The sequence below is a fragment of the Malus domestica genome, chromosome 10 (assembly GCF_042453785.1).
Source record: "Malus domestica chromosome 10, GDT2T_hap1".
Lineage (NCBI taxonomy): Eukaryota > Viridiplantae > Streptophyta > Magnoliopsida > Rosales > Rosaceae > Malus > Malus domestica.
Window position 1 is genome coordinate 5,576,461 of NC_091670.1, and position 12,881 is coordinate 5,589,341.

Genomic DNA, 12,881 nt, shown 5'->3' on the forward strand with positions numbered 1-12,881 from the left:
AGCATTCATTCGTGATTAGGCTCACAAGGAGTATCCTCCACATTACATCGGAGCGGGCAGCCTGACAAACGGAAGGAAACAATCGTTCAATCCGGCTCTAGTTCCATCAGTAGCCTACAAAGAAATCCCTCGCCTGCTAGGAATCTATCTCATACATTGCAGCCATGGCATAGACGAGCCGAGCGAGAAGAAGGGCAGCCTAGACCGGTAGATAAAGACCAAGGGCAGCCGAAGACTCCGCTACCCCAACAAAAGCTGATCCAAGAAGAGGTAGAAAGGCTTTTCAATGAACGGATGCGTGATTTTCGACGCAACGAAATGGTTGATGAAGCACTAAGGCGAGATATGACCAACATAAGTAGGTCACCTTTCACGGATGAGATCGAGCAGGCAGAGCCTCCACGCAAGTTTAGCATGCCGCACTTCATATCTTTCAAAGGAGACGGAGATCCCGAAAGACACTTGAAGCATTACCGAAGTGCAATGGTCCTTTATCGGAATAATGACGCCCTTATGTGCAAAATATTCGCCACTACTTTACAAGGCGAGGCACAAGATTGGTTTCATACCTTGCCGGCACGATCCATCCAGAATTTTGATGATCTTTCCTTGGTTTTCACCAAAGAATACTCATCTTATCGTTCGATCAAGAAAAAGTCCGATCACCTGTTCAACGTAAAGAAAAACCCAAAAGAGTCACTTCGCGATTACGTGAAGAGATTCAAAGCGGAGAAGGTGAAGATCGTCGGATGCGACAACTCGATAGCAAGTGCAGCCTTCCAAAAAGGACTACCAGCAAACCACCCACTGTTTGGAGAAATGATCATGAAAGAAGACCTAACTCTAGCAGATTCCTTTGCTCTGGCGGAGAAGCATGCACTTTGGGACGAGGCTCGACAAGCAGAAAAGGCTCCCGAACAGCCTCGAAAAGAGTTAGCAGCGGCTCAAAAGAAGGATGAAAAGCAACCCAACAAGGGCAGGCAGGAGGTCAAGCGCAGGGACCGACCCACGACCAAAGAAGGCCCGATGACCAATAACTATTCTAAGTTCTCAATTCCGATTCATCAGATCCTTCGTGACATCAAGAATGAACCATGGTTCAAGTTGCCGAAACAGTCAAAAGGAGATACTTCCAAGTTGGACCACACAAAGTATTGCGCATTCCACCGAAGTTCTGGTCACACAACCAACGACTGCTACACTTGGAATAACTACCTAGAGAAACTCGTGAAAGAAGGCAAAGTCGATAGATATTTGGACAAGCCAGCTGAGCAGCCTAAAAGGAATGCAGACGGAGATGAGGAGCCATCAACTAAGACGATTCGAATCAATGGCATTTTCGCTGAATCCGAGCACTTAGGGGCCGCTAATAACTCCAAAAAGAGGAAGATCCAGCAGGCTTTACTAATCTCACAAGTTCAAACAGTCGATACCCAACCTGGACCTATCATTGGCTTCACGGAGCAGGATGCAGAAGGAGTCGACTTCCCACACGACGATGCGTTAGTAGTATCTGTCCAACCAGCCCATGCTATAGTCGACAGGATGATGGTTGACAATGGAAGTGCAGTCAACCTACTTCAACTTTCGGTCATTCAGAAGATGGGCCTGGAAAGTACAATCATACGCCGGCCAGAGGTACTTACTGGATTCAACGGACACACCTCAACTGCCATCGGCCATATCACACTTGACGTAAAAACACCTCCAGTCGTCTCAAAGCAAACATTCACAATCGTAAGTGACCCATCTCCCTACAATGGGATTCTTGGGAGACCTTGGTTGATCAAGCTGGATGCCGTCACTTCCGTCAAGTATCAAAAAATCCGATTTCGCATCCCAGGAGGAGGAGTCGGAGAGATCAAATCTGACCAGGTTTCATCTCGACGATGCACTGTGCAAATGTTGAAAGAATAAAAAAAGAAGACCTTTACCCCCGTAAAGGTTACCGAAGTCCAAAAGGGTAAAGAAATTACCAAATAGCAATTACAGCAGGTGGATCGAGAAGATGGCGCCCAAGCAGACAAGATAGGATGGAAACCCGAAGAGGACGTCGAAGACATCATTCTTGATCCCCAATAGCCGGAAAAGACGGCTAAAATTGGCTCACGACTAAGCCCAGACGAGAAGGAAGAACTCACAATTTTCCTTACGAAAAACCGAGATATCTTCGCATGGTCACCATCCGACATGCCCGGTATTGATCCCAAAGTGGCCTGCCACAAGCTGCACATCGATCCAACTGCCAAACCGGTAATTCAAAAAAGAAGACATTTCGCACCCGAACGAGTAGCGATCATCGAGGCAGAAATCGACAAACTATTGAAGGCCGGATTCATAGAAGAGGTAGCACATTCGGCATGGCTTGCTAATGTCGTACTAGTCATGAAGAAAGAGAATGGCAAATGGAAGGTTTGCGTAGACTACACCGACCTCAACAAAGCATGCCCAAAAGACCATTATCCTGTCCCCCGGATTGATCTATTAGTAGATTCAACTTCTGGAAACCAGTTGCTTAGTTTCTTAGACGCATACTCCGGCTACAACCAAATAGCCATGCATGAGCCCGACAAAGAGAAAACTGCGTTCGTGATAGAGCGAGGCACTTACTGTTACAAGGTCATGCCCTTTGGCCTCAAGAACGCGGGAGCCACTTACCAAAGGCTAGTAAATATGATGTTCAAAAAGAAAATTGGGGTAACCATGGAGGTCTATGTCGACAATATCATGGTAAAGGGCAAGCAGCGGTCAGATCACATTCGTAATTTAGCAGAAACTTTCAATATCCTTGAAAGGTACAAGATGAATCTCAACCCCACCAAGTGCACATTTGGAGTATCTTCAGGCCGATTCTTAGGGTACTTAGTAACCCAACGAGGAATTGAAGCACATCCCAAGCAAATCCAAGCAATCATAGAGATGAAATCTCCAACTACCTTGAAGGAGATCCAAAGCTTGACCGGACGAGCAGCCGCCCTCAATCGCTTCCTCTCACGATCCACCGATCGATGCAAACCTTTTTTCAAAGCTATCAAGAGGGCACAAAGAGACAAATGGGATGAAGAATGCGAAAAAGCTTTCCAAGACTTGAAGAATTATCTCACATCACCTCCCTTACTATCCAAGCCAGAAGCAATAGAGGATTTATACATTTATTTGGCAGTTTCCGAGGTAGCAGTGAGCTCTGCTCTCATACGAGAAGAGATGGGGGCCCAACTGCCGGTATTCTACACTTCTAAAGCTCTTCTCGATGTAGAAACAAGATATCCAAAGATCGAAAAATTAATTTTGGAGTTAGTTGTTGCGACTCAGAAGCTCAGACCATACTTTCAAGCTCATACAGTCATTGTTATGACTCAATATCCCTTACGATCAATATTACATGGTCCAGACGCTTCTCAACGAGTGATGAAATGGGCATTGGAACTTGGCCAATATGGTTTAGTTTTCCGACCTCGCACAGCGATAAAGGCCCAAGCCTTGGCAGACTTCGTGGCGGAATTCACACCTAGCCTAGGCAACGCAACAATGCGGCCCAACGACGCCCCAGAAGCAGCCGAGAGTACCTTAGCCACACTTACTCCATCCAATAAAGATTTTTGGAACTTGCATGTCGACGGAGCATCCAACTATAAAGGCTCGGGAGCAGGTGTAGTTCTTGTTACTCCAGATGGTTCAATGCTCGAGCAGGCGATCACTCTAGGTTTCAAAGCATCCAATAACGAAGTAGAGTACGAGGCTCTACTAGCAGGCCTCCGAATGGCAAAAGACTTGGCGGTGAAGAAACTCACAATTCATTCTGATTCCTAACTAATCACCAGCCAGGCTACTGGGGAATACACAGCAAAACACCCAAGGATGGCACAATACCTAGAGAAAGTACGCCAGCAGCTTGAAGCATTTCAGACTTACACTCTCACTCAAGTTCCGTGGGCAGACAATGCACATGCAGATGCACTAGCTGGTTTAGGCTCCGCCCTTGACCACCAATTCAAACGCTCCATTCCGGTAGAATATCTAGACAAGCCAAGCATAGAGATAGAGCCGATAGCCGAAGTGTCACAGGTTAGTGTAACTCCCACTTGGCAAAGTTCAATTATAGACTACTTGGTCAACGGCACATTACCCACAGAAAGATTGGAGTCAAGGAAGCTCCAAATTAAGTCGGCATACTACTATATGTTGAATGGCATTCTAGTCCGAAGATCCTACACCGGACCACATTTCCGCTGCCTAGCACCTCCCGATGACTTGAAGGTTCTAAGCTCAATCCACGAAGGCGTTTGTGGGAATCACTCTGGAGGCCGATCCTTAGCCCAAAAGGCTCTTAACGCAGGCTATTACTGGCCTACCATGCACCAAGATGCTAAGGAATTAGTACAAAAGTGCGACCGCTGCCAACGCTACAAACCAGTACCAGCACTACCCGCCAGTGAGCTACACCCGCAAACGAGTCCTTGGCCATTCATGCAATGGGCAATCGACCTGGTAGGACCTATGCCGCCTGCTACGGGGGGCAGATGCATGATGATCGTGGCAACCGACTATTTCACCAAATGGGTAAAAGCAGAACCCATGATGACCACGACTCAGACGGACATAGAGCGTTTTATATGGAGGAACATCATTTGCCGATTTGGCATCCCTCAGTCCATCGTCACTGACAACGGCCCTCAATTTGTGGGAAAAGATTTGGCAAAGTTCTTCCAAAAATACGGCATCAAACAACACATGTCCACACCAAGATATCCTCAAGGCAATGGGCAGGCCGAAGCATCTAACAAGACGATCCTCGACTGCCTCAAGAAATCCCTCACAGACAAAAAGGGAAAATGGCCAGATGAGCTCCCGGGATGTTTATGGGCATATCGTACCACCAAAAGACGAGCAACCGGTGAAACTCCTTTTTCTTTGGCGTTTGGTTCGGAAGCAATCATTCCTCCCAACATCATCATGCTAAGCATCAACACTCTATTGCCAAGCGTTGAGTAGAACAGTAAAGAGATGGCCACAGATTTAGATCTGGCAGAAGAGAGGCGCGAACAAACCATCACCCGCATCGCAGCCTACCAGCAGCAGCTCATTTCCAGCTACAATAAAAGGGCTAAGATCCGGCAGTTCCAACCCGGAGACCTAATCCTAAGAAAGGCCTTCATCACTACCCGCAGAAAAGGCTCGAAAAAAATGGACCCCATCTGGGAAGGTCCTTACAAGATCAGCAAAGTAGGCGGCAATGGTAGTTATACACTTGCTACCATGAATGATAAAGAGATCGAGAAGCAATGGAACGCCTACAATTTGAGGAAATACCATGTGTGACTTCACACTATATCAAGACCCGAAGACTCGAGCAGCTCAACGGGCACCACCTCGTAAACCGAGGACTATCCAATCATCATGCAGTTTTTGCAGCCAAGTTATTTGCTCATTTTATTCATTTTTCAATAAAGAATTCAAAAGTAATTTGTAACTTGGTCTTATTATATGTCTACAACAACTTATCTTTTTCTGCACTTCAAAAGAATATTGCACCCCCCGAGGTACCAACTGTGCTCTCCAAGGCGGGAGGATAAGCTCAACACTCCGAATATCCAGACGTGGATGAGCTTGGCTGCCCTAGTATAACTAGGTGCATGATGGCTTGTGCCGGGATTCCTAGAAGTAGCCACAATGGTCTGTTTTAAGGCTTAGCTAGTTGAAGGATTATGGGTCTATCGGCTTAATCCGCAGGGAACCGGGCCCTAGAGACGGAAGGGGCACATTATGCAGCACACCCAATGGGCGGCTGCCCTGGAAACCTAAAGCTGCTACCGAGTGCACTAAGGTAGCCTACGGATTTCTAGAAGATTGCCTACGGCTTGCCCTTCGAGCAGTAGAACCACGCTAAACTTATGCAACCGCACATTGTTGTGAAAGGTTAAACAAGTTAGCATGCACATGCGAAGATTTTATCCACTGCCGACATGCTACGTAGTCGATAAGCTTCACCTCTACCAAACGCAGAATAACCTACACCAAATCCTAAAGTGTTGTGAAACTTGCTACACAGCCTACGGAATTGGAAAAAGCCAAGATTGAATAGCCAAGTGGTTACGCGGATTCGTCTGCTTCTGTAAGTAAGGCATCCGGCTGCCAACCCTATGGTTAACAGCTTTGCAAAAGTTCTACATCAACACCTACGGCTGCATAGGCTATGTGGGCTTGTCTGCTTATAGAAAAGTAGCACGCCTGCCACTGGCCTATAAGGTCTAAAGGTTAGGGTAAAAATAAAAAAATATAAAAAAAAAAAAAAAAAAAAAACAAGGATGAGAAAAGCAAAAGAAGCAAGTTTATTAAATTTTATAGCAAAATTGATAAACAACAAGCAAATACCGAAGGAGTTCAAGCAAAAGCAACAAAGGAAAGAAATGGAAATCCTAAAAACTACCTAGAAGACTACTCTTCAGTAGTTTGGACATCTCCCAACTGCTCGGTCGTTACACCTTCAGCAGCCTTGGTGTTTTCAGTAGCGGCATCCTCCGAATCTTTACCCTCGACTGCTCCAGCCTGGGTATCAACTCCTCCAGCTATTTCACCGATAGAAGACTTAAAGGTAAAAGTGAGCAAGTCTTCTGGAGAAATAGAGAAGGTCTCGAAGTCTTTACCGGAAAACTCAAAGTCAGACGGCCGCCCATAGAGATGATTCTGAATAAGCGAAGCCTCGAAACCATCCTTCTCACTCTTCAACTGCTCATTCTCCTCAAGCAAGCAAGCACGAACCCGCTGCAACTCCTCAATTTCCTTCTTCAGATTGTCGTTGGTCTTCAAAACACCTTGAAGTTCCGACACTTGAGGCTCAAGCCTGTTAACAACCTTTTTGAAGTGGATCGCTTGGTTGTAAGTAGCAATCAATTCTTCATCCTTTGCATAAGCAGCGGAGCGAAATTCAGATATTGAACGCTCAAGATCTTGAATCTGAGGTATGTAACGCTCGATTTCCTTCTCTGCACTTTCATACTTTATTTGGATCGCATCAAGCCTAGTCTTCAAATCCATGATCTCCTGGCGAGCGGCCTCAAGCTGCAGAGAAATGGGGGCAGAAGTATTAGATTCCTTCAAAGCAGCAAGCTCAGATTCCAATTTCTTGATTTTTTCGGCCGAGGAGTAAGCTTCGGCAGCCATAGTTCTTGCCATCTCTTTAGCAGCCTTGGTGTCCTTTTGGTCAAGAAACATAGACTCGACTGCCAGAATTGTTGTTTTCTGCATCATGGCTAGTAGAGCAATCTTCCTATACTCGGGGGTGTGCTTTGCAAAAAGACTCGGACCAACAATCTCCTTGACGCCATCAACAAACTTGGCACATACATCCATGTCTTCAAGAAGATCTGGTTTCAAAAGTGCACAAATCTTAGCAGCTTCCCCAGAAACGGCCTTGGCGGATTCTTCAAGCCTGCCTGAACGAGCAGCTTCATTCTTATCAGCAGACGAGTTGGTTGCAGCAGCGGAAGAAGCAGTTTTTTGCGCCACTTTAGCAGACAGGGGCACCTTATCACTCTTTATAGCAGCAAGCCTCTTCAGGGGTAAGCCAGGGTTAGTCCCAGACGGACGCTTCGGCACAAACTTCGGTACCAAAGGCACGGAGGAACTTTTACGCTGAGCAATTTTTTCAGCAATCGAGCTAGCAGCCTTCGAAGCAATAGGCGTTACCGGCACAAATGTAGCAGTTCGTTCTTTCTCGCCCTTAGAGGAAGTCAAGTCAATCATAATCTTGGAAGCAGCCGGAGAATCCCCACGAGCAGTCTTCGTTTTCTTCTCAGCAGGCATCTCTTGAGCAGGCGGGGAATGTTTCTTTTTCCCACCTTCATTGATAGTAGGCTCCATCACAGTGATAGGACGAGCCATCGCGTCTGCCTTGATTCGTTGTATTTCTTCTTTTAGGGGCAGCCCACCTTTTTCCCTACGAAGAGGACTAAGCAGCCAACGCCACTCACGATACTCGGAAAGGATACCCAGAGCGACATGTACTTTTTTCATGTCTGGAGAAACCCTAGGAGTTGAGCCAAATTCCGAATCTACAAAAAAAAAAAAAACGAAAGACAATCAGAAAATTGAAGAATAATTTGGCACTAAAGCAAAGCAACCGAAAAGACTAAGCAGTCTGCTTACCAGATATGAAGACCGTTGGTACACGCAGCTCGGGAGAAGAGTCAGATTCCCATTCTCCACTTATCTCCAAAGTCTCTTTGGCCCAATCATGATCTCTTTTGCTCGAATTATCAAAAAGCTTATGACGAGTTCGCAATTGTCCAACTCCATCAATACGACCTATGTCAAAGAAATACCAAAATTCGTTGGTGGTTAGTCCCAAGTCAAAAAATTGGTTCAAATTGTGGAACCCCACCATCACTCGGACCGCATTCGGGGAACATTGGGCAAGCGCACATTTCATGGAGCAGAGCACTTCTTGGAAGAAACGCGGCATAGGGAAAGTAAACCCTAACACAAAATAGTAAGGATGGAACTTGATAGCTCTCCGAGTTCGACTGCATGGTTCCCGGCTGCTACCATCCTTAACTCGCCTCACACGCACTCCAGACGGAATGGCATGCCAATACGCTTCAAGAAAATCTCTAAACAAATCGTCGGAGCTAATCTTGAGGTGAGCAGCTTTGAAGTAGCCAATCTTGCTCAAAGACTTGCCTTGACGATACAACGGGGGCACACCATCATTATTCTTGTGGCTCGAGGAAGACATGTTTGAAAATTCTGCAAAAGTACAAGGAAGATTTGTTAGAGAGTTGTTTTCAAAAAAAAAAAAAAAAAAAAAAAAAAGAAGAAACAGCTCTCGACAAAAAATTAAAAAAAAAAAAAAAAAAAAAAAGGCTTAAAAGCTTAGCCGCAAAAAAAAAAAAAAAGCCCAAAAAAGGACTTAAGGCCTTTTTTCTTTCCTAGGGCACGGGCCCAATTTAGCTGACAGGGGCAGACGCCCCCTCACTTTTTCCTTCCTCACAGCCCAGGCACAAAGGCCTAGACTGCAGTGTCAACCCACCGCATGAAGCATAGCATCCATGCCAAATTCCACGGCATGGTTTGTCCGCTCCTACTATCCACAGCAACAGTGCCGCAGTCTCTTCAACCATTGTCAAGACAATTTCAAGTTCCGAGACTCCAAAAAAAAAAAAAAAAATTATTATTATGAAGATAAGAAAATTAAATTTTTCTTACCTAGAGGCGATGAGAAGACGAAGCACGCACCGAAAGGCGATCCTTTGCACGGGCAAGACGAAGAAGATTGCTAGAGGAGGGGGAACAAATATCCTCTAAGCTCTCTTTCTCTCTTGTAAGGTTGAATAAGTTTCTCTCTAAAAAGTTGATTTAATAATCCACTTAAGGTGGACTTAAATAAGCTTTGAGGAAATTTATTTCCTTTTCCTAGAAGGATTAAATTTCCTATTAAAAGAGAGAATCAACAACAAAATGGGAAGCAATTCAGAGTTGCCTAAAGCGAGAAAATCTCTACACCAGTTGCCCTTTTTTGCAAACAGCCCAACATGTGTGGGGGCATTTGTGGAGCCAAAAATATTCATTAGGCGACACGTGGACTTTTGGACAAAAGATGACAAAAATACCCTCGAGGCATACCGGGATTCCTACGCACGAGCAGCGGGCAATCATCTTTCAACCAAATCAAAAGTGCCCAAAATAGGTAACAATTTAAAGCCTATTTCATCAAATCCTTTCTATAAGGTAATTCCCAAAAATCTAATTTATTCTATATACTTTATATTCCATTATTTAGCTAATAAATTAGCTAAATGGTATTTTCCTTTCATATTTCCTAAACTTGACTAATTAAGGGATTAATTACCTAATCAATCCCTTAATTGTCAACTAAACCTCCAAATTATAACCAAAAACCCACTAGGGCCGGCCATGCCCTTTATTTCCTGTTTGTTGCTGCCTTTTTATGACATTCAAATAGCTAGTTAATTAGGTTATTACTATTTGCTAATTAACTAGCCAATTATTTCCATAACTCCCCAAAATAACTAGCCCATTATCTCCATAACCCCCCAAAATAAATCATCCTTTCCTCTCCTATAAATTGGGTACCATTTTCACAAAACACTAATTCCAATACTCATGCAAAAATCCCAAAATTCTCTAAACACTATTTCTCTCTAAATTCTAACTTTGGCATCGGAGGTTCTTCGGCCAAAGCCCCCCCCATTCATCGTGGGCGCGTGAGGCTTGTGGCCATAACCAAAGGTGTTATTTATTTTGTAGGTGCAATTTTGTCCAAGATCAAGGAGGAAGAAATTTGCATCCACAACAACTGTTTTGTTAGTAACACAAACTAACAAAGTGTTCCAATTAAACTTCTACCACCGTCTCTCAAATGTTGAGTTTGGCATCATAAACGGAGCCTATTAATACTTCATTCTCATTAAAAACAAATCATACCGCCACTATTATCAAATAATTAACAATAACAATAACCCCTTAACACAATTGTAAACCGTACATGCTACCAAAAACAACTCAACAGTAGCAACACATGAATACCCCACATTCATACAACCTGATTAACCAAATGTAAAACCCTTTTCTCCCATTTGATATCCAACAACCTAATGCTTATTAAAAAAAAACCACCAAGAAAACACGTATAAGCATACCTTGGCAAAGGCAGTAAACGGCACAACAGAAACCGAATAGGCACCACGAATATCTCTGGGTGCTCCTAGCTTCAACCCTTAAGAGATGAGCGTGAACGAAATCACGCAGAGCATGATGTCAGCACAAATTTATCAACAGGAACATTTTATGTAATGAAACTAATATGACATCATGCAGATTAAAAATGGTGGTTGCATGCCACAGAATTTGAGGTATATATTATGCAGTGGTATGAAACTTAGTATTTCATGTACATGTCATGCAAGGATAAAGTATGCCATTAACCTTGATGGCTGGCCAGAGGGCTCGTTTTAGCCCTCTGGTCCTCCAAGATTCTCCAAGATATTAATATTTTAATGAACAGTACAAGATCATATTTGCCTCCGTCTCCAACCTAGGGCCAGAGGGCCAGAGGGCTCGTTTTAGCCCTTTCACAAAAAACCGTCTCCAACCGAGGGCCAAACATAATTTATTATTTAAAAACTACAACTTAAATTCAAATCCAACGGCTAAGTGACGTCAGATAGCCGTTGGTAGCTGACATCATGCTAATGTCAACTAGCTGTTGGATTTGAATTTTTTTTTTGCTATAAATAGGATGGATATTGGAATATAATTCACACAACTTTGAATTCAATCTATTTAAATTCAATCTCTTTCAATTCAAGTTTGCAATGAATTCCAACTTTGGATCCTCTTCATATTCCAACTGAGGGTCCTCATCCAATTCCAAAAGAGAAGCAAAATGGGCGCAAATGAGACGAGAAGATGAGGAGTCTGATGAAGAAGTTCAAGTAATGCGCAACAAACAAAACACAGCAGCAGCCATGGCTACGGCCATGGTGTGTCAACCAACTGAGGAACAACCTCAATGGGGTGGCTTTATTGCTGGTCGTTCTTACAAACCACGAAACAGAGCGATGACACATGCCAATCTGATGAACAACTACTTCGACCTCAACTCGGTGTACACAGAAGAGGATTTCAGATGTTGCTACCGGATGAGGCGTCATGTCTTCGAGCGTTTACTTTGTGATGTCCAGCAGGTCAATCCGTACTTTCGACAGAAGCGGGACAGAGCAGGCCGCCCTAGTTTCTCACCTCATCAGAAGGTTACTGTTGCACTCCGAATGATGGCCTATGGCTCCCCAGCTGATTCGATTGATGAAACCCATGGTATGTTTGAGTCTACATGCCTTGATACTTTCCAAGAATTTTGTGACACAATTGTTCAGCTTTACAAAGAAGAGTACCTCCGCGAGCCAAATCAAGAAGATTTGAATCGGCTCCTTCGCAAAGCTGAAGACCGTGGGTTTTCGGGCATGATAGGGTCATTAGACTGCATGCATTGGGATTGGAAGAACTGTACCACCAGATGGCAAGGAGGCTTTAGCGGAAGGTCGAGAAAGCCAACTGTTGTGTTAGACGCAATTGCCTCATATGACACATAGATCTGGCATGCTTTCTTTGGAGTCCCTGGATCCCAAAGTGACATTAAAGTTCTTGGGCGTTCACCCCTCTTCAATAACTTGACGGAAGGTAAAGCACCTCAACTTGACTACTACATCAACGGCTGTCAATACAATATGGGGTATTACTTGGCAGATGGCATCTACCCAAAGTGGGCGACACTTGTCCAAGCAATTCCAAACCCTAGGAATGACGTGGAAAAGTTGTTTACCTTACACCAAGAGGCATATCGGAAAGATGTTGAGAGAGCTTTTAGTATTCTACAAGCACGGTGAAAGATCATCAGCAAACCAGCAAGAGGGTGGAGTCGAGAAAATTTAGACTCCATCATCATGTCTTGCATCATATTACACAGTATAATAGTGGAGGATGAGCGAGATGGGTATATTAATGGAGAGTCCGATGACGACCAAAAAGATCCAAATAGGTTAAGAAGGGCTCGTGCAAAAATATATAATGAACCTAATTTGCCTTTCAATCCAAGAACTGGTAGTATCTCTATAGATGAGTACATGATGCGCTATAAAATGATACGTTCTCGTGCCACAAACAAGTACCTACAACAAGATCTTGTTGCACATCTTTGGGCCCAAAGAAGCATGGAGTAGGCATTTACGTTTTATGTTTTTAAATGTTTTTTAAAATGTTGTTTAAGTTTCATGTTGTATAATTTTTATGTTGCTTAATGTTATTTAATGTTGTTTCATATTGTTTAATGTTGTTTCATGTTACTTAATTTTAAAAAAATGGAA

At 43.9% G+C, this 12,881-nt stretch overlaps 2 protein-coding genes across 2 annotated transcripts; both read left to right on the forward strand.

Annotated features, from left to right (window-relative positions):
• The first annotated feature begins 294 nt into the window (after positions 1–294).
• LOC139188512 (uncharacterized) lies at positions 295–1,917 on the forward strand. The gene has a single exon (XM_070806098.1). The coding sequence runs from the start codon at positions 295–297 to the stop codon at positions 1,915–1,917; it is 1,623 nt and encodes a 540-aa protein (XP_070662199.1).
• Positions 1,918–11,498: 9,581 nt separating this feature from the next.
• LOC139188513 (uncharacterized) lies at positions 11,499–12,110 on the forward strand. Its single transcript, XM_070806099.1, has one exon. The coding sequence runs from the start codon at positions 11,499–11,501 to the stop codon at positions 12,108–12,110; it is 612 nt and encodes a 203-aa protein (XP_070662200.1).
• Positions 12,111–12,881: the final 771 nt, after the last annotated feature.

Bases quoted from the DNA above. Each gene is read 5' to 3' on its own strand.
- LOC139188512 (XM_070806098.1), top strand. From the start codon at position 295: ATGCGTGATTTTCGACGCAACGAAATGGTTGATGAAGCACTAAGGCGA.
- LOC139188513 (XM_070806099.1), top strand. From the start codon at position 11,499: ATGGTGTGTCAACCAACTGAGGAACAACCTCAATGGGGTGGCTTTATT.